At 43.4% G+C, this 27,375-nt stretch overlaps 1 protein-coding gene across 3 annotated transcripts; it reads left to right on the forward strand.

Annotated features, from left to right (window-relative positions):
• The first annotated feature begins 337 nt into the window (after positions 1–337).
• Positions 338–27,017, forward strand: EIF2A (eukaryotic translation initiation factor 2A). 3 transcript variants are annotated; one of them, XM_084847280.1, is made up of 14 exons: positions 338–441; positions 3,452–3,521; positions 5,679–5,753; positions 7,863–7,981; positions 10,482–10,581; positions 10,927–11,009; positions 13,316–13,389; positions 13,525–13,669; positions 16,556–16,672; positions 18,427–18,998; positions 22,544–22,660; positions 22,900–23,028; positions 25,165–25,230; positions 26,551–27,017. In XM_084847280.1, the coding sequence occupies exons 2-14, from the start codon at positions 3,475–3,477 to the stop codon at positions 26,614–26,616; spliced, it is 1,710 nt and encodes a 569-aa protein (XP_084703406.1). In that variant the 5' UTR covers positions 338–441; positions 3,452–3,474; the 3' UTR covers positions 26,617–27,017. The 3 variants fall into 3 exon arrangements, with proteins under 3 accessions (XP_084703406.1, XP_084703408.1, XP_084703405.1); XM_084847282.1 differs by having other exon boundaries at positions 338–394; positions 3,452–3,855; XM_084847279.1 differs by having other exon boundaries at positions 338–394.
• The last annotated feature ends 358 nt before the right edge of the window (positions 27,018–27,375 follow it).

Here is a 27,375-nt window from a genome sequence, read left to right on the forward strand (position 1 = left end):
CGCAGGCCCCGCCCACCGGAAGCGCATCGCCCAGAGGCGGGGTCTCCACCCGGAAACGATCCTCCCCCTCAGGCTCCTGTTAGTCTTTTACATTAAGGGCCCCGAGCTGACGACGGCTTCGCCGCTTTGCCTGTTTCGTCTTCCTGTCCAATCAGGGCTCGGCTAGGGGGAGGAAGCCTCTCGTAAGGCCGCCTTACGGGCACGTGATCTGGGAAACTCCCCGCCCCGCCCCGCGAGTTGCTACACGTCATCCGGAAAGAGACTTCCGCTCTTGAGCTGGCGGCGGAGGGCTGAGGAGACGTGTACACTTCTCTTCTGCGAGCCCTCCCCGTGACCCGGAAGAAGAAGTGTCGGGTCCGGCTCAAGATGGCGCCTCCCACGCCGCTCTTGGCAGGTGGGTTCAGGGCGAACCAATGCGTGAATCCCCCCCACCCCCGTGAGGTATTGCGCGTTCTGGTGGTTGTGACGCGGAGTTATTCTCGAGAGTGTCATTACCTTGGGGCGCTTTCCAGAGAGCCATTACTTTGCCCTTCGGGCGGTGGGTTCCAGCCTCGTGCGGGTGACGTTTATGGGCAAAAAGTTCTGTAGTGTGCGCGAAGCGTTTCTAAACGTTTTGGGGGGAAAGGTCGTAAAGCACATGGTTTAAAGCGCAATCCTACGCGTGTTTAGACAGGAAAAACGTCCTACAACTCCCAGCATTCCCTAGTCAGCCATGCTGGCTGGGGAATGCTGGGAGTTGTAGGCCTTTTCTCTGTCTAAACATGCATAGGGTTGAGCCCTTAGTACACTTCTAATCCGCCCACTAATTAATGTTGTCTTTCGAGAGTGTATACATTTGTGTCTGTGAGAGAGCCTTACGTCTGGTTGCTGTAGAGCCCAATCTTACATGTATTTTAATCGAAGCTAGAATTGAATGGGACTTAGACCAAAGTCAGTGTGGATAGGATTGCAACTTTACTTGGTGGGAAGCAATCCCACCTTCTTCCCTTTGAACCTCATCTGGAGATGTTAGTTCCAGGCTCCACATTGACTCTCCGAAGGTAGATGTGGGTTGGGCAATGATTGCACCACTGGACTTCGGTTTGTGTTGTAAAAATACTCTGGTAGATTACTTGCATATAAATCTGAAAGCAGTCGAAGACAGCTGCTTATTTATATTGTTTATAATATTGTAGAAGTGAAGACTTTGGTAGATAATGCTTGTCATTTGATAGTGCTGCGGAGGTGGAAAAGTGGCACCTCCTTAAATTCCATATGCTGCCCTATTATTAAAGGTGTAGGAACCCTCTCCTCTGTTGTATCTGATTACCCTACTAGGGTTGCCATGTTGAAAACTGGCTATGTTGTGTTACCTTTTAAAATGTATGAGTAGGAAAGAGACAGTGTAGCTTCTCCTGCCTCAGTTCTTGGTTGGGTTTTTCTGCTGCCCCCCCCCTCCACCTGCTGTAGCAAGGAGGACACCTGTTCTGCCCTGGGCAGCCTTGTAGCTTTTAAAGGGAAAGTCAGCATATCTGGATTGTAGCCTGGTAACCCTACTAATGGTAAAAACTATTTACAATTACAGTTTAGAGTTTGCTAAAAGAATTTCTCATTGAATGAAGGGTTTGAGGATAGGAGCTCCTTAGTGAGCAAAATTTTTCTTTGTGGCCTGACTAGGAAGGAAATCCCAGGATAAAATCACAATTATTTTGGAGTTCAATTTGGACTGAATTAGAAATTCTAAGATGAACAAATTGCCATACACCCAGCCTCTCCTCCATGCTTTTTAACATCTGTGTAAAGCCACTGGGAGAGGTTGTGTGGAGACTTCGACTGTTTTGACAGTAGTGTGCAGATGACTCACAGCTCTGTCTCTCCATCTGATTCCAAAGAATCAGACGGAGGTTCTGAATCAATGCTTGGAGATGGTAATAGGGTAGATGAGGGCTAGCAAATTGAAGCTGAGAGGACAACAGGTGTTTCTGGTGTATGATCTTGGGATATGGGTTCTGTTTTAGTTGGGGTACCAGCCTGTTTTGGATGGGGTAGTACACCTCTTGAAAAAGAGGGGTCATAGTCTGGATCTAGTTTTGCTCCTGCATACTCAGGTAGCAGCTGAAGCCAGGGGTGCTTTTACTTGGCTTAGGTTGGTGTGCCAGCTGCATATTGCTGCAATGTGTTGTATGTGAAGGCTGCCTTTGAAAAAATCTCTGGAAACTTCAGCTGATTCAGAATGCAGGATGTGGGAGGGGGTCTTTTCTGTGGTGATCTCTCCCATTTCCTTTCTCAAGAGAAGCTCATTTGCCCCCTCTCTCTTGAACTTCTGTTGTCTGGTCAGAACATTTTTGTTCTGGAAAGTAACTGGACTGTCAGGTTGAGTAGTTTTAATAGCTAATCCCTTGTTTTTTAGGTTTTATAACATAATTTTATAATGTTTTGTGGTTTTTTGTTGTACACAGCTCTGAGCATTGTGATTGCAACAGAAGGGCAATGTGTAATGATCTAAATAAAATAAATAAATACGCAACTCCACAGGCATTTTGGTGGTAGCACAGTGCAGTGCTAATTTGAGCAGTTACAGTAGCAGTTCCTTGTGTGGCTGGGAAATCTCCAGCAGGAGTGTGAGTGGAAGTATGTGTTGGCTAGAACAGATGTTTCCCCAATCTGGAGTGGTTTGCTTTGCAAAGGAAAGTCCAGCCTTGTATTTAATTGCTAGCCTGGTAGACATAGGCAACCACGAATTGCCTGCAGAATATATGCAATTCCATGCAGCTGAGTGAACAGGTTGGCAGAGGAGGGATGGAACTCTACACCCTCTTCCGTCAGCCCCCAGCAGGCTGCTGCAAGTTTACTCAGAAGTAAGTCCCATTGAGTTCAATAGAGCTTACAGGAAAATATGTGCACATTTTCAACCGTAGCCACAATCCTTTCCTGTTCAGTTCTTTGCCTGTGTAAAAGGAGCAGGAGCAGGGCCAGTATACAAGTTGGCCCCCTAGACTTTGATTGTTCCATGCTTGAGCAGCAATTATAACTCTCAGTGTAGGCTTTGCCATTCTTCTGCAAAGGTACAAGTATACAGGCTTCAAACTTTGGTCCCAGTCAGACAATCACATCTCGGCTTAATAAGCCCCTTAATAAGCACACAGCTCCTTTGCTCCTTCCTTTGTGGTACAAGCATTCAGACCAAGAGGCCTCTAACTGGAAAACTATGATCAGCTGCAAAGCAAGCCAGGATCTTAAAGCTTGTTCCAAAGCTGGTAATCATAATCCTAGTTCAGACAAAATGGGAAACAGTGATTAATTAGATGGTTGCTGGTTTGATTGCTTGAGGAGTGAAGACTGTGTGTGCAGGCAAAAGGTATGTCCATATCTTATTAAGCTGAGATATGATCGTCTAAACCAGGCCTTTGTCTGTTACATGAATTTGAGGATTAATTCCTTAAATGAATAAATGCTATTATATTTTTGCTAGTGCGAGGATCTGAAGGACTCTGTATGGTGAATGGGCCACCCCACTTCACAGAGAATACAAACTTTCCAAGGTAATTCACTTTTCAGCTTCATTAAGTGTTAATGTTATATCTAATTGATACATTTCTATTCAGATGATCATCAGGAACTAAACTGGGGACTGAATGTATTGATGCACTGTGAAGTAGAACATGCATTCTGTAAACATGGATGTATGTTCCTGGCTGCTACTTGAAATAAAGGTAAAGGTGTCCCCAACCAGTCGTGTCCAACTCTAGGGTGCGGTGCTCATCCCCGTTTCTAAGCCAAAGAGGCAGCGCTGTCCGAAGACGCTTCTGTGGTCATGTGGCCAGCATGACTGAACACCGAGATGCACGGAACGCTGTTACCTTTCCCGCCAAGGCGGTACCTATTTATCTACTTGCAATTTCTTGCTTTCGAACTGCTAGGCTGGCAGAAGCTGAGACTGAAGACGGGAGCTCACTCCGTCATGCAGCACTCGGGTCTCGAACTGCTGACCTGCCGACCTTCCAGTCTGCAGTTCAGCGTCTTCAACTATGTGGAAAAATTCCAACTTCCAGACTTTTCTAGTAATCAGGGTGTCTTGGACTATGTGTACACTAAATTCCAGTTCTCTAGCTAGTGTGAGTAGTCTAAGACACTCTGAATATTAGAAAAGTCTGAAAATGAGACATTTTCACACATGATCAAACTTGGATTGGGGGAGGGTATGTGCAGTGTAGGTAAACAACATCCTCACTTGGATGCAGACCTGACTGTAAATGGTGTACATGCATAGTGTTGTGCCAAATATGCCTTTCAGATGGTCTGACTGCACATTCTTTAAAACTAATGCAGTATGGCTAGCCTAGCTGCACAGGGGTGTGCATTTGGATGCATACCCTCATGTCATGTAATATGTAAGGACCCTGAGACCCATTTGCTTCAGGGGTGAGGAGGTGTTGATTGTACTTGGAAAATGCCTAAGGGCCCAGGTCCTCCACTGTCAGTCCCTGCCTCAGTCCTTAAACTACATGTAGACACTCTTCTCATAGCTTACAGGAGGGGTAGGCAACATGGTGCCCTCCCAGTGTTTTGAATTGCAAGTCCCATCAACCCCAGCAGCATGGCCAGTGGTGATAGAATCTGGGATGTGTAGTCCAAAAGGCACAAGGTTGTCTACCTCTGGCTTAAAGGATTGGCTGTCACTGGATGGTGCTATGGAGGCATCATTTGAAAGGAGTGGTAAAAGATGCGTGAGCATCACTGACTTACAAAGTTATTGAAATTGCTTGTCAGTTTAGACTCCTAAAATTTGCTGCATGCATAGTTTAAGAGATCTTCATTGCTAGAAAAATCTGTATAGCTTCCCACCCCCTCAAAACTAGAGACTCAGATTCTTCCTTGAAATGGATATGGTACTTTCTAAAAGAGCTGAAATTTGGTACAGGTATCGCTCAAGTCACCCTCATTCCTAGAAAATCTGAACATGTGTCGGTCTCTCCCTAACATTGGGAGGGGGCATGGTTACAGTAGTTGCAGGTCACCCAGATGAGTGACCCTTTTGATTTGTCCAGTACTCCAAGAAAAATCTGGGACATTCTTTTAAAGTTTGGACTCACTGCAGCCAGGGCAGGAGATGGAAGGGGGTGGCTCTTTAAATTGTTGTTCTTTTATTTTCCCTCCCATTGTTGTTGCGGGGGCGGGGGGAGAATCGTTTTGCCAGCCCCAGGACTGGCGTAGTTGGGGGTGGGGGTTTGTCAGGGGGGCAAGGGGCCATAGGAACCTGTGGATCCTTGCATGCTCCTGATACACCTTGTCTTCCTCCCCATCACCAGTGGAACACTTGTGCGCACAGAGCTCTCTGGGGGCATACTGGGGGCCCTCTGACCGTGTAAGTGCCATCCTGCCAGAGAGACTCCCTCTGTGCCAGTGAAGGAGCACTTACGGTGCATTTAGCAGTGCCTCAGCTGGCTTTTGGCCAGCCTTAGAATTGCACCCTCAGGGATTTAGAAAATGGGTGGGATTAAAGCCTCTAGTTTATTTCTGTCAGCTATAACTTTTATTGTTTGTTTCAGTAATGTTTAACATCACAGTAATGGCAAATGTTTTGTTGTACCACAAATGTTTTAGTGATATTCAGCAACTCATTCAATTAATATTTTTCTTCTTGTTTTATGTTGTATATTTAAATTATAATGGAAATTTTATTTTGTTTTTTTTTTCAGGGAGTCTGGAAAAAACTGTAAAGTTCTTGCTTTCAGTAAAAATGGCAACCTTTTTGCTTGGTGCAATGGAGAACAGTCAGTACAACTTCTGCCTTTCAAAAATATTTGTTATGTTTGGGAACATATATTGAATCATGTGTAAAGCATGTACATGAAATGGCATGAGCAATATTCTAGATTTTTAAAAGTTAGTTATTCCTTCCAGCAGGAAAGTACTTTGTATGCTACAGCCTGCAAGCAGGCTAATATAATGTGGCCCAGGTGGTTTCCATTTGGTTTCTCCTTGTTACATGATTTTTAAAGGCACGCATTCTCAGCTTAGGCCTCACACTTGGGTCTGTTGTTTAACAGTACTCTCTTGGTTAACGTTGTAGAAAATGGAAAAACACAGAGATCCATTATCAAGTTCTTGGAATCACTCTGAGTACTCAGAGTGGGTTAGATCCAGACTTGCCTCTTGGTGAATGGAAGGGCTTTTTTCATTAGGGGAAGGACCCAGGATCCAGTGGAAGCTTCCTGCTGGAGGAAGAGAGCAGTGTGGAGATCTTCTCCAATTTCCCCTGTGGCCCTTATTGCCACTTCTCACACTGTTCTGGAGGGTCCCCCACCTTCCTTAATTGCAGTGGAGGTAGTGCTGAGAGATGCAGGGGATAAGCGAGAGACAATTGCCATCCACCCCGTTTCTACATCACCAGTGGAACTCCACTGAGCACAGATCTGGACCTGGTCTGTGGTTTGGAAGCATTCCTAACTAAGCGCGGCCTGTCTTTGTCATGTGCAGCCTGATCCAGTGCACGTTTAGTCAGAAATAAGTTCCACTGTCTTCCGTGGGGCTTGCATCTGAGTAAGTGTTCATAGGATTGCAACTAGAGTTGGTTGAGTCACTGACAGTGCATTTATAGATATGTTCAGTAGGTATGTTCAGTCAGAAGTAACTTCATTTTGAGTGGAAACTTATTCCAGGCAAACAGTAGCCTGGGTCATAGCTTTACCAATACTAATGTCTGCTTATACCTGTCTTGTGTGTTCCTTGCTGGAGGGCATGATTGGATCAGTAGTGTTGCAGCCTAGGAAACTTTTATTGTCCACCCAGTCAAGCTTGGCATTATTGAAATAAATGGGCATTCGTGAGTGTAATTTTGTAGCTTTCAGGTTGAATGAATAGATATATTTTATCTTGATTCCTGTTTTGTATTAGTGGATTGACCACAAAGATGTTATTTAAATGGTGTTTTGTTGTTCTTGGGGCGTTATTTGATACACGCAGGTATTCACAAACCTATAAAGTCTCAATCGGCCTGTTACTGTTTTAGTCTTCCAGTGTCACCAGCACCATATGTGTATATATATATGGGGCAAAGTGGGGTGGGTGTCTGTGTGTGTGAGAGAGACAGACAGACAGAGAGAGAGAGAGGGAGGAAGTGCCATGTGGTAGGGAGACATTTTCTCCCTCTCATTTTCTCCTTCCTGGGTTCTCATACTAGAACCCAGGGTCATCCATGAAGCTGATTGGTGGGAGATTCAGGACAGATAAAAGGAAGTACTTCTTTACACTGTACATAGTTAAACTATGGAATTTGGTACAGCAACATGTAGTAATGGTCACCAATTTGGATTGCTTTAAAAGGGGGTTAGACAACTTCATGGAGGAGAAGGCTATTAATAGCTGCAAGTCATATGCTACCACCAGTATCAGAGGCAGTATGCCTCTCACAACCAACTGCTTGTAGTGTGGGAAGGGCCAACTTGTAGGTTACCTACAGGCAGCTGGTTGTCCAGTGTGCGAACAGAATGCAGTACTACATAAACCCTTGGTCTGATCCAGCATGGCTCTTATGTTTTTATGTAACAGACCTTCAAAGGAAAGATGTTGTCATAAAGTCAGTTGAAATGTGACCTTTGCATGCCTTCTGTCTCAAGGACTTGCTAGTCAAATGTGTGCAGACAAGTATCTGTAGGCTTGGCGCTCAGTGATTATTCACTGAGCAATATTCTAATTCATTTTTCTGATGTTTTCTGAAATATTCTATTGGTGAAATATTGAATGTTAACGTAAATGTTAAAATAGTTTTATTTTCTGTTAGGTGGTTCAAAATTAAGCAGATTTAGGACTGAACTGTTTAAACTGGCTATTAATTAACCACTGTAATCGAGCTTTGTTCAAGTGACCTCTTTTGGTTCCAGAGTAAACATCGTGAATGTCATCAGCTGCAATGTGCTGTGTTCTCTTGATCTGCCAAAGACAGTTTGCCTTGAATTCTCTCCAAAGAACAATATCCTGGTAGCATGGCAGCCCTACACAAGTGAGTACTTCAGAAATCTGCTCCAGTTAACTACACTCTAAACATGCTGCAGCCATACTTGATTTGAGCAGTAGAATACTCATGAAGACTCTTTTTCAGGGTGGGCAACTTGTGGCCCTCCAGATGTTGTTGGACTGCAACTCCCATTATCCCTCACCTTTGGTTATGCTGGCTAGGGTAATCCAACAACAAAAGGGGGGCACAGGTTGCCCACCCCTACTCTATCTCTTTGTGTACTGGGAAATGTAAGAATACAGAAGAACAAAAGGGAGAGTGCTTCCTTCTGAAGCATCAAAATAATTTGTGTGCATTACCCCTGGCTGTCTCTCTTCTTATCTCCCATTGCTATGCCTCTCAATGATGAATTTAGATTGCAAGCTCCTCAGGACTGGGACTTGCCTTTTTTCCTTATTTTTTTCTTTGTTCTGTAATGTAATGTTCTGTAATGTAATACCAACAGAAAGAACAGAGAATCATATTGTGACCAAAATGTCATCATGTTCACACTCTCCAACAAAAGTCAAGCCCATCCACACATCATGCCTGCCCCAACTAAAATCAAGCTATGCTCAATCCAAGCCTTTTAGGGCCAAACTAGACACGATATCATTTTCTTGCCCAAATGGCTATGGGGGAGGGGATAGATCAGGGCCAGATGGGGGATTAGATCAGTTGCGGGGGAGGGGAGGAAAGAAAGGTACATATAGTGTGCTTGTTTCTTCCTACCCTTCCCACAGCTAATAATAGTTAATCTCTCCTCCCCCAGGCATTTAAGTCTGGGAAACAGCACAGGGCACAAAGTTTTTAAAAAATCCCTCCAGTGCCAAAGCACTGATCCCATTTCCCCTTTGGCCGCTTTTAGGAAAAGGAAATGATGTTGGGAGATCCAGTGATACATCTCCCATATCCCATCTAGATTGGCCCACCAGTGTAGAATAAGTGCATCGCTGTTTGATGCTCTCAGAACAAGTAGTTGCACATGAAGTCAAGCAAATAATGGAGTGACTTGTGCCAAAAATATGCATTTCCAGTGCAGGTTTGACATCAGAAGGAAAATGTATCTGATAGGGAAAGTGTGCATCATCATTATTATTATTAGTTATTGCATTTCTGTGCCACCCCATAGCCAAAGGTCTCTGGGCGGTTTACAAAAGTTAAAACATTAAATACAATATAAAAAGTTTAAAAGTCATTTACAAAAAAGCACACAATATACACAAGCAACATATAATTAAAAACAACATTGAACTATCAGACATAACTAAAGACACATCCAGAACCGATTAAAACTCATCATGTACTGCCAAATGCCTGGGGAAAGAGGTAGGTCTTAACCTGGCACTGAGAAGATAATGTTGGCACCAAGCGGACCTCATCGGGGAGCTTGTTCCACAGATGGGGGGGCCACCACTGAGAAGGCCCTCTCCCTCGTTGCTGCCTTCTGAGCTTCCCTTGGAGGAGGCACTTGGAGGGCCTTATATGCTGAATGTAGTGTACGGGTAGGTTCATTTTGGGAGAGGCATGCCGTCAGGTATTGCGATCCCAAGCCATGTAGGGCTTTATAGGTTAAAACCAGCACTTTGAATTGAGCTCGGAAGCATATTGGCAGCCAGTGCAAGCAGGCCAGAGTTGGTCTTATATGTTCAAACCTTCTTTTCCCTGTTAACAATCTGGCCGCTGCATTTTGCTGCAGCTTCCAAACCATCTTCAAAGGCAGCCCCACATAGATTGCATTGCAGTAATCTAACTTGGAGGTTACCAGAGCATAGACAACTGAAGCCAGGTTATCCCTGTCCAGACAGGGGCATAGCTGGGCCACCAACCAGAGTTGGTAGAAGGCACTCCGTGCCACTGAGGCCACCTGAGCCTCAAGTGACAAAGATGGTTCCAAGAGAATGCCCAAGCTACAGACCTGCTCCTTCAGGGGGGAGTGCAGCCCCATCCAGAACAGGTCGAGCACCCTCCATCCATTCAGCAGAACCACCCACCAACAGCATCTCAGTCTTGTCTGGATTGAGTTTCAGTGTATTAGCCCTCATCCAGTTCATTATCACAGACAGGCACTGATTCAGCACATCCACAGCCTCACCTGAAGAAGATGAAAAGGAGAAATAGAGCTGTGTGTCATCAACATAGTGATGACAACATGCCCCAAAACTCTGGATGACCACACTCAGTGGTTTCATGTAGATGTTGAACATTACATTACATCTCTAAAGAGTGGCAGGGACTGGGAATTTTGGTTTAGGGTGCAAAACCTGTTTTAGGTAGTATTTTTTTAAAGGGAAATAATTGTTCATACCTGGAGAAATGGGATCAGTGTCAGCTTATACTAAAAGGAGCAGCCTCCTTCCTTGTTCATGTACGTCAGTCTCTTGAATGGTCATTAAGGTAGTGAACAAAATATGTTAACTGAGCACACAGTCAGGATAGCATAAGGCAGGGTAGGAGGCCTAGAGGTGATTTTGGAGGCTACTGCAATATATGTATGTCGTTGCAGCTGCAAAAGATGGTGCAGCAGGGATGCCCAACCTTCAAGTCTTTGATGTGAAAACTGGGAAGTGCGTAAAATCATTCATCCAGAAAAAGATGCAGAATTGGTAAGTAGCATTTAGAGGATTTATTATTTACGAAATGTGATTTGAAAATGCACAACTTGGGTACTGAGTTGCAGAATATGATTTAGTTGTGCAGTTTGTAACATGGAAAACTCAGTTGTATTTTAAGTAATGGTAAAAAACAGTGGCAGTGGGGGTAGGTGAAAAATACCACCAGTAAAATACACACACACAATATTTTGTTATAATTTTAATAAGTGTTAATTATGTTCAAGCCAAAGATCTACATTTTAAGGTTTTGGAATAATGTTCTTAAACTCAAGCTAGCAGGTGTTTTTCTCAGATTTTAATATTATCATTCCTCTCCACCTCTCCTCTAATCATTAGGTGTCCTTGCTGGTCAGATGATGAAAGCGTATGTGCCAGGAGCGTTAACAATGAACTACACTTCTTTGAAAACAACAACTTCAGTATGCAAGTCCTTCCTTGTTCCCCAAATAAGCTTTCCCTTTTAGTCTTTTTTTCCCCATAGTTTCTCTTGCGTTTTGAGCTGCTCAGGTTATTGCAGGTGTCCACTTCCGAGGAACTGTAGCATTTCTTCAGCACTCTGATACACTCTCATACAATTGTAAAGTTCCATTCAATAATATGAAATTCACTTTGTCTTACGCTTAAGTTTTACTTGGTGAAGCACAAGTAAAATTGGAAATGGTTCGGAAATTGTTATTAGAGAATCATCCTTAGAGGGCAACAATGCCAGGTAGGTAGGTGAACTAATTACTCGGGTGGCTCAGCCAGGAATATATGGAGGATAATGATGCAAAAAATTCAACTAAGGCTGCAATCATATACCCAGTTTCCTGGGAGTAAGATTAATTTACTTCAATCGGACTTATTTCTGAGTAGATATTCATAGGATTGCTCTGCAAGAGAGCAATTCTTTGCATGTTTACTTGGAACAGAGTCCAACTATATTCAATGGAGCTTTCTCCCGGGCAAATGTGCATAGGATTGCAACCTGAATGTGACAGAAGCAGATGGGAGAAGCTGCTACTTCACCCCATCAGCATCACGCTGATGTTTCCCCTTGCCAGCACTGAGGCTGCCACTGCATCTGAGTGGAGCTGTTGCAGATGCTGTAACCCAGCCTTCCCCAACCTGGTGGTCTCCAGATGTGTTGGACCACAACACCATCATGGGTGACCAATGGCCATGCTGGCTGGGAACAATTGATGTTGCAGTCCAAGACATCTGGAAGACAACAGGATGGGGAAGGCATCACAACAGTGTTTGCCAAAGATGTCCAACTGCTGAAAGGAGCAGTGCCCAGATGCGCCTGGGATTCGTCAGTGCTTGGTTGCCTGCTGGAGGGGTCTGCATCAGCAGTAGTGCATCATGCCCAAAGGTAGGACTGAGTTTCTTCTAGTGTTTAAGTTCAGTGTTAACAGAGGAAGCTGTTTGCCATTTGGGAAATGTGAGGGCATTTAAGAGGCAGAATCTCATCACCATAGATCAGCCTCCCATTAGAACATAAGAGCCATGTTGGATCAGACCCGGGGTCCATCTAGTCCAGCATTCTGTTCACACAGTGGCCAACCAGCTGCCCACAGGAAGCCCCAAGCAGGACATGACTGGAACAGCACCCTCCCGCTCATGTTCTGCAGTAACTGGTGTGCGTAGGCATACTGCCTCTGCTACTGGAGATAGCATATAGCCATTAGGACTAGTAACCATTGATAACCTTATCCTCCATGGAGGATAGCCTTATCCTCCATGAATCCTCCAATCCCCTTTTGAAGCCATCCCAATTGATGTCCATCACTACATCTTGTAGCGAATTCCATAGTTTATACACTGTGTGAAGAAGTTCTTCCTTTTATCTGTCCTGAATCTCCCACCAATCAGCTTCATAGGATGACCCTGGGTTTTCCACCAGATGTTCTGGACTTCAACTCCTGTCAGCCCCAGCCAGCCTGGTCATTATTTGGGAATGTTGGGGGTTGTCATTCAAAACATCTGGGGGGGACCAGGTTGGGGAAGGCTGCCATAGATATTCAAAAGGGACTGTTAAGACTGGAGCTCTTGAATCATCAGAAAGTAAAGACTGCTTATTCAAAGACATAGCAAAGTTGAGGGGGGTAGAACATTGGCCTTGGCGTAAGTTGAGGGATTGCTTTGAGCTGCAGCTGAATTTGTTTGCCTGAGCTTTTATTTATGAAAGTGGTCACTAAAATATAGCCAATTTGGCTGAAAAAGCTTTAGGATTTGTAAAAAGTATGCCATGTTTCTGTAATGCATTTGAATTATAAACAAATTGTTCATTTTATCACACTTGAATCCTACACAAAGTATATATAGTCTTATTGAGACCCTATTTTAAGGTGATTGTTCTGCCGGGTCAAGTATTCGCTTTTCAATTTGTGGGTTCGATTCAACCCTCATGCAAGTGAAAGTCTGCTTGCGCAACAGGACTTCCCTGTCTTCTCCTCACCCCAACAGCCTCCCACACGCACCCCAGAACTGCTGTGGAGGATCCCCCAAACCTCCAGAGCAGATTTGGGGAGCTGTATGGGGGAGGGGAAATCTATTCTGCTAGTATTGGATACAACCTGATATGTGTGTTTTTTACTAGTATTAGTAGTAGTAGTATTGGCAACTTCTATAAACCATTGAACAAATGGTTCTTCTCATTGAACAAATCCTGAAGTGGTTCATCACTAGAATAGGCTCATAAACACACAACATTATTAATCTGAGTGAAATTGTTATTTTGCAGGTACAATTGCAAATAAGCTTCACTTGCAAAAAGTCACCGATTTTGTGTTATCACCAGGAGATCAGACGACCAAGGTGCCTCCTTTTTATTTTTTTCTTCCACAATTTTGATTTCAAGGGGATTAAAATGTTCCAGAAATTCTTCCACTTCTGTCTTTGTGTTGCTGTTGACAGCTGCATTATTAAATCAACAAAATGTTATTAACACAGGTTGCTGTCTATGTTCCTGGAAGCAAAGGAGCTCCGTCTTTCGTAAGGCTCTACCAGTACCCTAACTTCGGAGGCCCGCAATCTGCATTAGCCAACAAGAGTTTCTTTAAAGCTGATAAGGTGACAATGCTGTGGAATAGTAAAGGTATAACAAATTTCATCCCTCCCCCCATCTTCATTTGTGATGTTGTGAGTGTATTGATTCTCTGTGTTACCTGACTATGTAGTCAACACATGTGTCTGCATAATCCCAAATGCTAAAGGCATTTTTTTACTTTGGCATTAACATTATGCTTCTAGCCATTCTATGAGACCAATCCTATTTTCAGCAACCCTAACATACAATGATCCTATGCACAGTTACTTGGGAATAAGCTCAATTTAATACAATAGAACTTACTTTTGAGTAAACATGCATAGGATTGGACCGCCGGTGAATGGGAATTTTACAGTTCTTGCACATCTTCCATTCATTCCAGTGGAACTTGCACTAGAGAGGTTCCTGATATATTCTGCTTGCTGTTCTTCTCTGGCTTTAAAAATATATTGGTATGGTGTTTTGTTGTTGCTCCAAATTATAACAACAAAGGATGATGTAAAAATGACCAGTATCCAATGGGGCCACTCTGCTGCTGCTGATTCCATTCTGCTGGTGGAATCCACGACTTGCGCAACAGAGCTTTGGTGCTTCTAACAGTAATCCCAGAAATGAGTGGAAATGCTTGTTTCTGGATCAGGACAGGTCAGTCGAGCTCCCTTCTGTGAGCTCTGCTGATGTGCCTCATTCCAGAAACAAGGGTTTCTGCTTGTTGCGGGGTATTTTTGAAAGTGCCAAAGCCCCGTTGCACGAGTGGTGGGTCCCAGGAGCACACGGTCCCAGTAGGATACTACCCAATATATGCAACCATAGAAGTAATTCCTTGACCAGTGATGCTATCTTCTTGCAGGCCTTGCCAAGAAAATGTATGTATGTATTTGCTGTTATTTATGGATCACTTAGGGGCCGCGGTGGCTTAGTGGTTAAGACGCTGAACTTCAGACTGGAAGGTCGGCAGGTCAGCAGTTCGAGACCCGAGTGCTGCGTGTTGGAGTGAGCTCCCGTCTTCAGTCCCAGCTTCTGCCAACCTAGCAGTTTGAAAGCAAGAAATTGCAAATAGATAAATAGGTACCGCCTCGGCGGGAAAGGTAACAGCGTTCCGTGCACCTCGGTGTTCAGTCACGCCGGCCACATGACCACGGAAGCGTCTTCGGACAGCGCTGGCTCTTCGGCTTAGAAATGGGGATGAGTACCGCACCCTAGAGTCGGACACGACTGGTTGGGGACACCTTTACCTTTTCACACCTTTATGGATCACTTAGATTTTTAAAAGTCTTTTTAGAAGAGCTTAATGATGCGTTTTATTATCTAGCAATGCCACATAATGATTAATGTGCAGAATGGAGTGCTAGGTTCCTGGTATACGTGCAAGGGAACCTCTTGTTTTATTGCTGTGAGTTAGCTCCTGCACTTGCACTAGAACCATCAGTGCTCCAGTTAGGTATAAGGTGTACAGATCAAGAAGCAAGTGCATAAAGGGTAGGGGTGCACGAAAGCCACTTACCTGGTCTCGCAACTTGCTTCGCGGTGGAGGGGAAGCGCTTCGCTTCTCCCTCCGAAGTTCAGGCCGGGGGGGGAGGCTTCCCGCCTCGCCCGGCCGAAATTCAGGCCGGGGGGGAGGCTTCCTGCCTCGCTCAGCCGAAATTCAGGCTGGGGAGGAGGCGCGAAATAAAAAGTAAAAAAAAAAAACAACACCCCTGTGATAGGCTATGTGACGATTAACGTAGCCTATCACGGCTAGATTTGCAAAGTCAGCCGTGATAGGCTACGTAAATCGTCACGTAGCCTATCACGGGTGACTTAAAAAAAAAAAGAAAAAAAAAAGCGCATACGGCTAATGGCGGCCCCCATACGGGGCGGCCCCCATAGGCGGCCCCCCGTAGTATTCAATCTTTACGTATACTACGGCGAAAATAAGGGCAACGCAAATAGCGTTGCCCTTATTTTCGCTGTAGTCTACATAATCTTTACATAGACTACAGTGACCAAATAAGGAACGCGAATGGCGGCTCCCTATGGGGGCCGCCATTAGCCGTATGCGCTTTTTTTTTTTTTTTTTAAGTCACCCGTGATAGGCTACGTGACGATTTACGTAGCCTATCACGGCTGACTTTGCAAATCTAGCCATGATAGGCTACGTTAATCGTCACGTAGCCTATCACGGGGGTGTTTTTTTTTTAACTTTTATTGGAATGGCAGCAGCGGCAGCCGGTCGAAAGACCGGCTGCCGCCTCTGCCCCTGTCAAAGACCTGACGAACCGCCGCCGGGACCCGCCGCCGGGAGGGACATTCAGGAAAGGTAAGTCCCGTCCCTGCGGGGGGCGGGGGGGCGGAGAATTTCTCCCCAAAACTACTTCGGGGGGCCGAACACGTTGGCACTCGGCCCCTCGAAGTTTCAGGGAGAAATTCTCCCCCATCCCTAATAAAGGGTAGAGCCAGTACAGTGACCACAGTGCTGATGTGCTTGGAACTGGCAAATCAGTGTAGTATGAGGGCTGGTGTGCATTTAAAAAGACACACATTTGCCTTGCTAAAGGATGATGCTTTAAATGTGCTGGAATCCTTTGCTGCAGCAGATAAAACCAGAGATGGGATCAGGCTGCCAATTCTTCAGTGTATACAAATTGCTCAATGGGAAAAAGAGGTTTCAGAGTATAAGAACATAAGAGTCCTACTGAATTGAACCAGAGATCTATGTAGTCCAGCATGCTGTTTCCCATAGTGGCCAACCAGCTGCCTCTGGAAAGCCCATAAGTAGGATGTGAAGGCAATAGCTCACTCCATCGTTGCTCACCTTCTACTTGCAGGCACGCTGCTCTTGGAACCTGGAGGTTGCATATATGTGGCAGTATCTTCTTACAAAAACTTAAACTATTGATATTATTGGGGAGTTTGCTTTAAAAAAAAATCAAATTTTTGTTTATATCTGAATAGCCACCGCTGTGCTTGTTATAGCAAGTACAGAAGTTGATAAAACTGGAGCATCCTATTATGGAGAGCAGGCGCTGCATTACATTGCAACAAATGGGGAAAGTGCTGTTGTGCAACTGCGTAAGTAAATCTCTGGATGATCACATTATAAATGAGGAATTCTTACATGCTAAAAATCCTGTGGCTTTTATGAAAACAAATTTAATCTGCTGTATTCACTCTTAATTGCCAACCTGTATTTGATAAAGTTTCTGTGGAAGCTTAAGGAGATGACTTGTTTTTTCTGTTAATTGAAATGGAGTAAGGCAGGGATCCCCAACCCCCGGGCTGCGGACTGGTGCCGGTCCATTGCCTGTCAGCTACTGGGCCTCAGGGGTGTGCAAAACCCCCTCACCTTGGGTCCGAGGTGGGGGGGAGGCGATCTGTCCCCCCCTCCCCCGGAATCCTGTCTGGCTCTGCTCTGCGGTGAGTCTGCGGAGCTGCCGGCCGCCTCCGGCCGCTGGCGGACTTCCGGCCGCTGGGATGCAAATGGCGTCCACTAAGCAGACGCCATTTGCGTCCCTGTTCTACAAGTAATAGACTACGTAAATCTTTACGTAGCCAATTACTGCAAAGAATAGGGACACAAATGACATCCGCATAGCGGACGCCATTTGTGTCCCAGCAGCTGGAAGTCCGCCAGCGGAAAAAAAAACAACCCGGTCCGTGGAAAAATTAAACTGGTCCCAGGTGCCAAAAAGGTTGGGGACCGCTGGAGTAAGGTGTGTAACAGTTGAGCAGAAAGTTTGCATCGTAGAGAGGAGATGGGGACAGGATGGAGTACCTAATCCAAGTAAGGAGCTCTTTCACAAAACCTTGAAGTGGGAAAAGAAACTGGTTGAAATTAGGGTTGTCAATGGATTTTTAAAGCCCCCCCCAATGCTTTTCATTTGATTAAGTTTCAATAAATCATATACATTGCAGAACTAGAATAAATCTGTCATCTTGAGTATATGATTACTTAATTATGGGTTGAATCAGACTTAATTATACTTACAGACACAAAGTCAATGGGGCTTAAATTAATCATAAGTAACTTAATTCCTAATGATTTCAGTGGGTCTGTTGTAAGTATGACTAAGTCTGGATCCAACCCTATGTCTGGGCAGGTTGCTGGACCTTCAGGTGCCCTGAGTTCCAAAGTCTCTGCTCATTGTCAAACTTACTGAGGCTACCTTTTAACCTGTAACTTAACATTTTCACTTTAATGAATTAACTAAATAAAAAGTGGCAGCCCCCCTCACTGAGCAGTTTTTTCAGAGCTAATGGTGCTGAAAGGAGCTCGGGCGATGTTGCTGCCACTGAAGAGGCAGAAGTTTCTCCCATCACTGACCAGGCTGCTCGCTAGATGCTGCTTCTGCGGAGACACTGGGGAAATATTGCTAACCTCTATCACAGTAAAATATTTACAGTCTGATGTAGGCCTGAACAACTTGTGCCCTACCAAGCCTAATACAGCTCATCAGGCATGCACTGGGGCCTGTGAATGCTCAACAATCAACACACAAATGCACACCATTGTGTATTTAGTAGGTTTTTAAAAAAAGTTTTTGGTTTATTTTGTTTGCAGTCCCAGTGAGGCAGCGAAATCAGGAATTTACTAAGCCCCTGCCAAGTAACCATACCATAGGTGGAGGGCTTTTTTTCCCCTTGGTGGGTCATAAGCCGTGGTGACTTGGTCTAAAAACTTGCTATCTTAGGGAAACTTTTACCCACACTTGTTACCAGAAGTTAGTATCGCTTGTGATTGCTCTGCAAAATCATAACCAGTGGTTTTTGTCTCAGGAAAATGTAGATACTGTTTTATAGCTCTGGCTGTTTTTCTTTTCTTCTAGCGAAAAATGGTCCTATTTATGATGCAACTTGGAATCCCAATGCCACAGAGTTCTGTGTGGTGTATGGTTTTATGCCTGCCAAAGCTACCATCTTCAATCTCAAATGTGATCCTGTGTTTGACTTTGGGACTGGTCCACACAATGCTGCGTACTACAGCCCCCAAGGACATATCTTAGTATTAGCTGGATTTGGGAATCTCAGTGGACAATTGGACGTGTGGGATGTTAAAAACTACAAACTGATTTCCAAACCGCAGGCCTCCGATTCTACATATTTTGCATGGTGCCCTGATGGGGAACATATTGTAACTGCTACATGTTCTCCAAGGCTACGAGTTGGGAATGGATACAAGATTTGGCATTATACTGGCTCTGTCCTATACAGATATGAAGTCCAGCAAAATTCAGAACTTTGGCAAGTTGCCTGGCAACCATTTTTGGACGGAGTATTTCCAGCAAAGCCAGTAATGTACCAGGCTGTTCCGAGCAAAGTTCCAAAGGATGAGCCAAAGCCTGCTCAAGCTTATAGACCCCCAGCTCTGAGAAACAAACCTGTAACTAGTTCTAAACTTGTAAGTAACAGTTATCTCCATTGTAGAATGTTACTGTGAAATACCTATTCTGTTCTAGGAAAGGGTGGAAGGGGCAGTACTAAAGCCAATCTTCTGTTCTCCCACCTGAACAGGTAATCTGCACTGTTGAACACAATTCAACTGGGGGTTTGGAGATGCAGCCCTACCTCCTAGATTGGATTCTTCACCCCATCCTCCACCCCAGTTTATAAAAACACCTGCTATATGAAATATTTATGAAGCACAAGTGTCTTCTCCTGTTAGATCAGGGTGTGGACTTTTTTTAAAAAAATGAGAGGCTATAAAGAAGGGGAGAATGGGAGCATAAGCAAACTAATCTTCCTTCATTTCTATGGGTTGGATCCACGCTTAGTCATGCTTAGAGCAGACCCACTGAAATCAATGGTGTTTAAGTTATTCATGAGTAACCTAAGTCCCATTAGTTTCAATGGATCTACTCTAAGTATGACTAAGTCTGGATCCAACTCTATATTTTCAAGGAAATATTTTTAACTAGATGGGTCTGTTGCACAATGTACTCCAAAAATATGGTAACTTCTTTTTCTTCATCTTTATTTTTAATGCAAAGATATTCAGACACCTGAAAAAATGTTATACTTTCAGTCATGATATCTTAATACGTTTCCAAAACACACATTAAATTTAGTTAATCCTATGGAAACTGAATCCTCTTCTCTGCTGAAATAGTCCTTTGGGGCAAGGCAGGCTATAGGATAAGCCTTAATAAAGAAACCTGCTAACATTGTAGGAGGGCTTGTTGATACAGCACCTGGATAAACATGCCTGTCTCTTTGTATTGCTTAACAGTGGAAGAGCCATAATTTTGTTAGGGTCATGTCAAACCATGTAGCTGTCTTGCTTTAATGAGATAACAAATTTCATAGGATTTAATTCCACAAATTGCACCCCAGATGCTTAGAGTTGTTCTGCACTGGACTTTTCTTCACTAGTCCCTCATCTCTGTGTTCATCCTCCATTTTCCTTTGTCATAGGAACTTATTCCATGATTGAGCAGGATGCTTGTTGTGTGGCAGAAGAGGAATGGCTTGCAGGACATGCCATTTGCACAAACAAATTCTGGTTATGAACTCCTCCTTCCCATGGGGATTATACAGTTATGAACATATCCCTGATGAATTCTGACACTAATGGGGATTTATTAAAAGAACTCTCTGCAGAATGCTCATATCTTAAAGTGGAGAGGAAAAACCCTCTAATAATACGTTAAGGACCCTAGATAGGAGAGCAAAAGGAAAGTTAAAGAGCAGTGATGGTAACTAATCAGAAGTCTTGATGGTAAATTACATTTCACCCCGTGATTGTAGTACAAAGAATTCCTTGGGGATTACTTCTAAACAGGTGTGAACCTTCTTATAAGCAGTAAGTAAAAGTCTTATACAGGATCAGTGCTATTTATGAGGAATTTGCCAAAGGGTGCATATATTGTTTAGTAAGGCATCAAGCACAAGCAATTCTACCTTTAAAGATTTTTAAGCATGTGACCCCTCAAAAGAAAATTGTTTGTAACACACATGGTATCCTGTGTTTTTCTTTTTATACTTTGTATATAATATGTGTGTGTGTGTGTGTGTGTGTGTGTGTGTGTATATATATATATATATACACACACACACACACACACACACACACCTCTGATATACTTATCTAGCACAGTTCCATCCATGATTATAAGCCTGCTTTATATGTTTTAACAATTTTTGTTCACAGAAGTGTAGGGCCGCTTCACATATTAGGGTCACCACTTCTACATCTCAAAGCTAAGGCTGCTTCACTTTTCCTACACAGACATAGGGCCACTTCCTAAATTTATTTCCTTGAGATTCTCTGTGCTTCCTCTGGGCATTTCCTTTGCTTTCAGGTAAGGTGCCACAGTTGATACAGGAGAGGAGAACTTGTTGCAGGAAGGTGGTCCCGTGGCTGGCTCCTCATCTACTAACTGTGGCTAAGAGAGAACCAATACACTGGTTCTTTAGTAAAGCCATTTATATCATAGTTTTCTTTTGAATATTCAAAAGTAGATTTGTAAGCATAGCTATTTATTTTGTGTTTTGTTTTTCTTTTAAAAAGAGTATAATTTGAGACTGCCAGCACTGAAAGAGTTGTTTTCTCTGACACTATTCATCATTGCTAGTGTCCTATTTCTCATTTAATTGCATAAGCACAGTTAATGGGATTCATTATGAAATTCTGTCCCACCCATCTGTGATAAAGTAACAGAACTGGTTTTGTCGGTGGGAATCATTGAAAACTTATTTGAACCTTTAATGTGCATAGCATGTGAAAGCTAAGTCTCTAAGGATCAATTGGCTTATTACGGGATTTTCTAAAAACTGAGTTGTACGATGAAGAAAAAATGCATGTTCTTGTATGAGTTTTTTTAAGTTTTAAAAACTCATCTTGTTATTCCTTAGACTTTTCTCCTCTGCCATTGTGGCTAGAAGTAGTGTGTTCTAACTTAGCTCTAATTGCAAGTCTGAGTTGATGAATTAGTTGAGACAGAATCCAGAAGTAGATAAAGAATGGGCAACTCCTGAGACACAAATTAAGCAAAAATATATCCTGATGGCTGTTTTTCCAGGCTGTCTTTATTGTAAGGGATATTTCAAATATTAACACACTTGCCTTACACAGAAGTGACTTCCCTGTAGGAAATCCTGTGACACTCATATAGATTGGAGATTACCAACTGGTTGGTAATAGGACAGATATGACTCCCATATCAATTTTATCTGTCCCTTGGCAACTCTACCAAATTTTAACCATGGTTGGGTAAAAAGTTGCACATGTAAGGAATTAAACATTTGCTTTCAAAGGTGTGTGTGTGTGTGTGTGTGAGAGAGAGAGAGAGAGAGAGAGGTTTCACACTTCAATGTTGCATCTCTCTGTGGGTTTCATTAGTGATGCCTAAACTTACACTCCATAACTGCAACTACTATTATTTATTTATTCATTCATTCATTCATTCATTCATTTCATTTCTATACCGCCCAATAGCCGAAGCTCTCTGGGCGGTTCACAAAAATTAAAACCAAACAACACACAATAAAACAATTTAAAATATATAGAACATACTAAGTGATGTTGGCTTTCTTATAGAGCCTGACCACCTGCAAAAGGGTTGCTTTGTGTGGCAAGTTATACTGCCAGCCTCTGGACAGCATTCTAGAGAATAGAATAGCCCTGGGAATACAGAATGTGATGATTGCTAGAACAGATAAGCTCTGATGAAAGAATGTATGCAGATTTTGTCCTAGGTGGTCATCTACACAGCTTTTACACAAGTTCTTAACATGGGAATAAGTTATGTTCTCTTTGGGGGTTGCATAATTCATGGTTTTGGCCGTAAGTAGAGATTAGGTAAAACAGCTAATGCCTCTTTTATTGGGTGCCAGAAGTCAACATATGGAAAAATTCTCAGGCAGCCTTTTCTTCAGCTTGATCTCTCTTTTTTCCCTCTTTGTATTTGCTTTTCTCCCCCGCCCCCCCGCCTCACTTCTTCTTAGCATGAGGACGAGCCACCACAGAACATGAGACCACAGTTGAAAACTAGTGATAAGCCATTATCTAAAACAGCACTCAAAAATCAAAGGAGGCACGAGGCAAAGAAAGTTGCTAAACAGGTATTGCTGGTGTTTTAATTCCCTTGACCATAATGTTGCGTTCATATTTTACAAACTTGTTTACCAGTATTTTGCACAGAACTGAGCTAAAGGTGTCTGTTTATTTGTCATCAAGTGTTCTGAATTAATAGATCTGGAACGCTTAAAACATTTCGGCGATTAACAAAAATGCTCCTTGGAATGGTTACATCTATCTGAAAGTTATTGTTGTAGCTCACTATATACTTTGTTATTTAAAGGAGGCCAGAGCTGAAGGGAACCAGGAAATGGCTCCAACCCCACCAGTACAGAATGCACTTCACGATACAGCACCCTCTGTAACATCAGGAGATCCTGAGGTGGATAAGAAGATAAAGAATCTGAGAAAGGTGGGGAAGAAGCTTGCAAAAGGTCCTTTTCCCACTATGCAACAGCTGTCCCTTCTGTCATCTTGTTGAACAGTGGCAATTTAAAGTTCGTTCTCTTTGTTTTACTTTCTGATACTACTGAAGCCGTGGGTGCACAATAAGGGCCAGTATCTTCCCTGCATGGCTGCAGAGCTCATGTTCCCATGTCAACTCACGTCCTCCAGCCCCTCCCCTACTGTAAGAAAAACAAGGTATAGTGGCTACTAGTAAACAGAGTTTTAAGAGCTTTTGGTGGTCTCCTATCTGAGCCACCACAAAGTTGATAAAATAATGCTGGCAAGAAGGGCTAGAGGAGAAGCTTCGTGAGGTTGAGTGCCAAACTAGACAAGACACGGTAGATTTGTGTGTAGTTTCCCAATGACTTTTTAAAAATTGAAATGGAACTGCGGGGGCCTGTAAATTTGATCAGATCAGGGACAGGGAAGGGTGATTATCTCATACCTGTTGGTTGTTGTTGTTTTTTCAGTCAGATCTCCAGCTCCTTTACTCCCCACAGAGGAAAAAATATGGGGTGGGACTGCAGCTGAGGGAACAGTTTTGACTGGGAATGCAACCTGTTGTGAAACACTCTAAGCACCCTGTTCTTCCTCCAATCCTTTGATCTGGTTTGAAGGTTGCATTTTAGTTTTCATTGGTGGTTTGGCTCTAAGTGTTGGAGGGAGATGCACCTGGGCTGCTTTTGCTGCTTTGCCTACATAGCAGATAACAGAAAAGGAGAGGAGCGTGCGTGTGTGTGAGAGAGAGAGAGAGAAAGAGAGAAGAGAAAGAGAAAGAAAGAAAGAAAGAAAGAAAGAAAGAGAAAGAAAGAAAGAAAGAAATGCATATGTCCACACAAAAGAGAGGATGAAATGGCTTGGCTATTATCTTCAAGAAACAAAGGAAGTTTCTTTATACTGACCATTGGTTTAGTTCAGTATTGCCGATACCAGGGGTGTTGAACCCGAGGCCTATGGACCAAATTCAGCCTTCTGGGGTTCCCCAGATGGCCATGCTGCCTTCCCCAGGTCCCACCCCTTTCCCTAGACTACAAATCATTCATGGGTTTCCCAGTTTCTGCATGTTTGTTTTTTTTTCCTATTCTGAGCAGTTGAAATGCCTCACCTAAGGTTTCGTTTGATGAGAGCCAATGTGGTGTAGTGATTAGAGTGTTGGACTGAGACCCAGGCTCAAGTTCCCACTTGGACAGGAAGCTCAGTGGGTGACTTTGGGCCAATCACTGACTCTCTGCCTAATCTATCTCAGAGGGTTGTTGTGAGGATAAAATGGAGAGGAGGAGGATCATGTACACTGCTTTGGGTTATCTGGGCTGTATGCCATTTCTGGGCCATTGATGGCAATAGCTGTGTCTCTATAAACTGGAACTTGGGGAGACTGGCTTCTCAATCACTTGCTTGGGCCGTATCCATGAACTATGCCACACTCTGAAGTTCTTCTAGAAAGATGTTAAGTTTTGGCTTTGCCGCCTCTCTTCTCAGGTTACAACAGGGGTTGTAAGGCAAAGGTATTTTGGGAAAGCATATTGCCATTTCTATTGTGAAGCAAACATGCACATTTTTGCTTAGATAGTGGGGCATCAGAAGTATAATTGCTCTGATCCAGTGATGGACAATGTGCGCATGTCCGTATTTGGACCAGTACTCTATACTACTGTGATGGCACAAAATGCTTTACATCTAGCAGGCTCCAGTCCAAGGATCCATGTGCACAGCAGCAATCTATATGCCTCCTGGTGCTCTCATAGACCACCTGTTGCCTTGTAGCAGCTCTGGATGCCATTTTGTTTCTATTTTTAATATTTTTTAAAATTTCCCCCATTCCCGGAAAACTCATCATGCTAGCAAGCACTATTGACATTGCATAAGTGTTGGTTTCCTCTAGTGCACCGTTGGCTCCTTTCCAGCAGAGTGGGGCAGCTCATTGCACTTTTTTCTAGAGGGAATAATGTGTGTTGGAAAGGACTGTAGGAGCACCACTGAGTCTGTGGCAAATCCTAAAAGAGAAGTAAAGGACGCTTGCTCTTTTCTCTCCCCTATGCCACAGAAAGTTTTAAAGGTCTGTTGCCTCTTCATTGTCTTAAACATGCTTTCTTCACCACAGAAACTAAAAGCAATTGAACAGCTGAAAGATCAAGCTGCTACAGGCAAACAACTAGAGAAAAACCAGGTATGCCTAACATTCATAGATTCTATTAACTGTGTTTTGTATAGCACTTAAAGGACTGTAACCAATGGTGTCCTTCCACCAGTGAAACAGACACTCCTGGCAGGTTGAATTCCCCCTCTCCCCTACAGCCTCTCCGTGTGACCAATAAATGTGCTCCAGCAGGTTGGGACACCCTCCAGAGCAGATTTGGGATTGGGGGGGCACTGCAGCAGGGGAGAAGTAGAAGGGAAACTCCAGTGCACAAGCAGAAGCCATTTCCGAAGTACGGAAATGGCTATTCAATCTTTATCCTGTTCTGAAAACAACCAAAATTGCCAGAATAGAGAAATCAGTAAGCTCTGTTTTCTGTTACAATTAAAATAAAGGCTCTAAACATATTCCAGTATGTCCCTATTAAAGCTGTAACATATGACATGGGATGAAAGACAAAGGTCATGGAAAAGTTCTGGAATGTACAGGGCTCCCACTGCCACACAAGCTGGGTAGAACTCTTGAAATTACAGCGTTCTTAACACAAGTAGAGCCCTGCTGGATCAGGCCAAGAGACCATCTAGTCCAGGGGTGGACAACCTGCCAGTGGTGGACTTAGCTAGAGGACGTGGTGGGTGGGATCTGGACTCCCCCATCCCATACACATACACCCCACAGACACTGGGCTTCCCAGCCCCCCTTCTCAGCTGTTCCATGTAGATCAGCTGAGGAAGTAGGACATTTTCATTCCCATTGCAGGTTTAATCCTCCTCATCCAGCATGCCATCATTGGGATGAAAATCCGCGTTTCCCTGCTGCATGGTGACAAGGGTTCCCTTTCTCACTGCACAGCATGGACAGGCAGCAAACTCCCCATGAAGGTAGAGAGTGATCTCTCCCTTCACAGGCAGTTTGTTACTTTTCTTTGCTGTGCGGTGGAAGGGAACCCCTTTCTCAGTGCACAGCAATAACTGCTTTTCTGCAGCATAGGGAGAGGCTGGAGGGCTGAATGGGGAAGGCCTGTGGTCTGTTTCTGGACAATGGGCTGAAGGTTCCCCATGCCTGCTCTAAACCATGCATTATTTTATAAGCCTCTATCACTGTAGTTCCTTACCATCTTTTTAAAGTTTTCCTTTCCTTGCCAGCAGGAGAGAAGCTTCATTTATTTGTGTGTGCATGTGCGCGCGTGCGCATGTACGCACATAAGTAGCAGGGGTGGGAAACTAGGGAAACATCTGGATTACATTAGTGAACATTTGTAAGTTAGAATTTACTGTACTGTATACTTGGCTTAATATTTTATTGTGTGTTTTAAGTAAAATCTGATGGTGCCTTGTGTATATATTCTAGTTGGAGAAAATTCAGAAAGAGGCTGCCCTTCTAAAGGAGCTAGAAGGTTTGGAACTCGGTGTCTAAACTTCAGAAAATGAAATCCACCATTTTGTTCTACAGAATCATTTAATAAATGACTAAAAATTTTCATTTTTAAAATACTTATTACATAGCTCCATTTTATTTCCTTACCACTGATATCTGAATAAATGTAAAATTTTGAACAGAAGTGTTGTAATTGAAAACCAGGCAAATCAGTTGCTGTGGTTACAGAACAGTATTGCTGAAATCCAAAATAAATTATGTTGGGTCCTCTCTTTATTCTTTGTTGAAGAGTTCAGTTTCATCTATAGATGTGACCCTTATGCAACAATAAGATTGTAGAATAAAATAATAAAGCATTTACCATTAATTTTAAAAGTTGGTTTTGTATTATAGGTCTAAGATATTACATTTTTCAAAGTTAAAATATTACCACGTAAACTTAATTAGCATCTGTTTAAGTACTATCTTTTTCTTTCTCTCTTGCACTTTGGTGGATTCAGTCACAGTTTTCTAGAACTTAGTGTTGTTGGTTTTATATTTTCTGGTTATGTCTTCATCATCATGGTGATCACTCGTGACCGAGTAAGATTGTCTTCCAAAGACAGAGTCTATATAGATAACTCTTTAAAAGGATTAGACAGATTCATAGAAGATAGGTCAATCAACACATTCTCTAGCAGTGAGTCTGCAGGCCGATTCTGGATCTACGCAGCCTCCCACAGTGAGGACATAGGTTTCCAGGTGGAAGACGGTCATGATGAGGGTTTGCTTGGTGTGCCTTCCGCTGAGCTCGTTTTT

Source organism: Heloderma suspectum, chromosome 3 (assembly GCF_057233095.1).
Source record: "Heloderma suspectum isolate Gila_16-S chromosome 3, 16-S_ref, whole genome shotgun sequence".
Classification (NCBI taxonomy): domain Eukaryota; kingdom Metazoa; phylum Chordata; class Lepidosauria; order Squamata; family Helodermatidae; genus Heloderma; species Heloderma suspectum.

Coding starts and splice junctions, on each gene's coding strand:
- EIF2A (XM_084847279.1), top strand. CDS start 367: ATGGCGCCTCCCACGCCGCTCTTGGCAG. Junction 16,673..18,426: donor AAGTGCTGTTGTGCAACTGC/GTAAGTAAATCT, acceptor CTTTTCTTCTAG/CGAAAAATGGTCCTATTTAT. Junction 18,999..22,543: donor CTGTAACTAGTTCTAAACTT/GTAAGTAACAGT, acceptor ACTTCTTCTTAG/CATGAGGACGAGCCACCACA.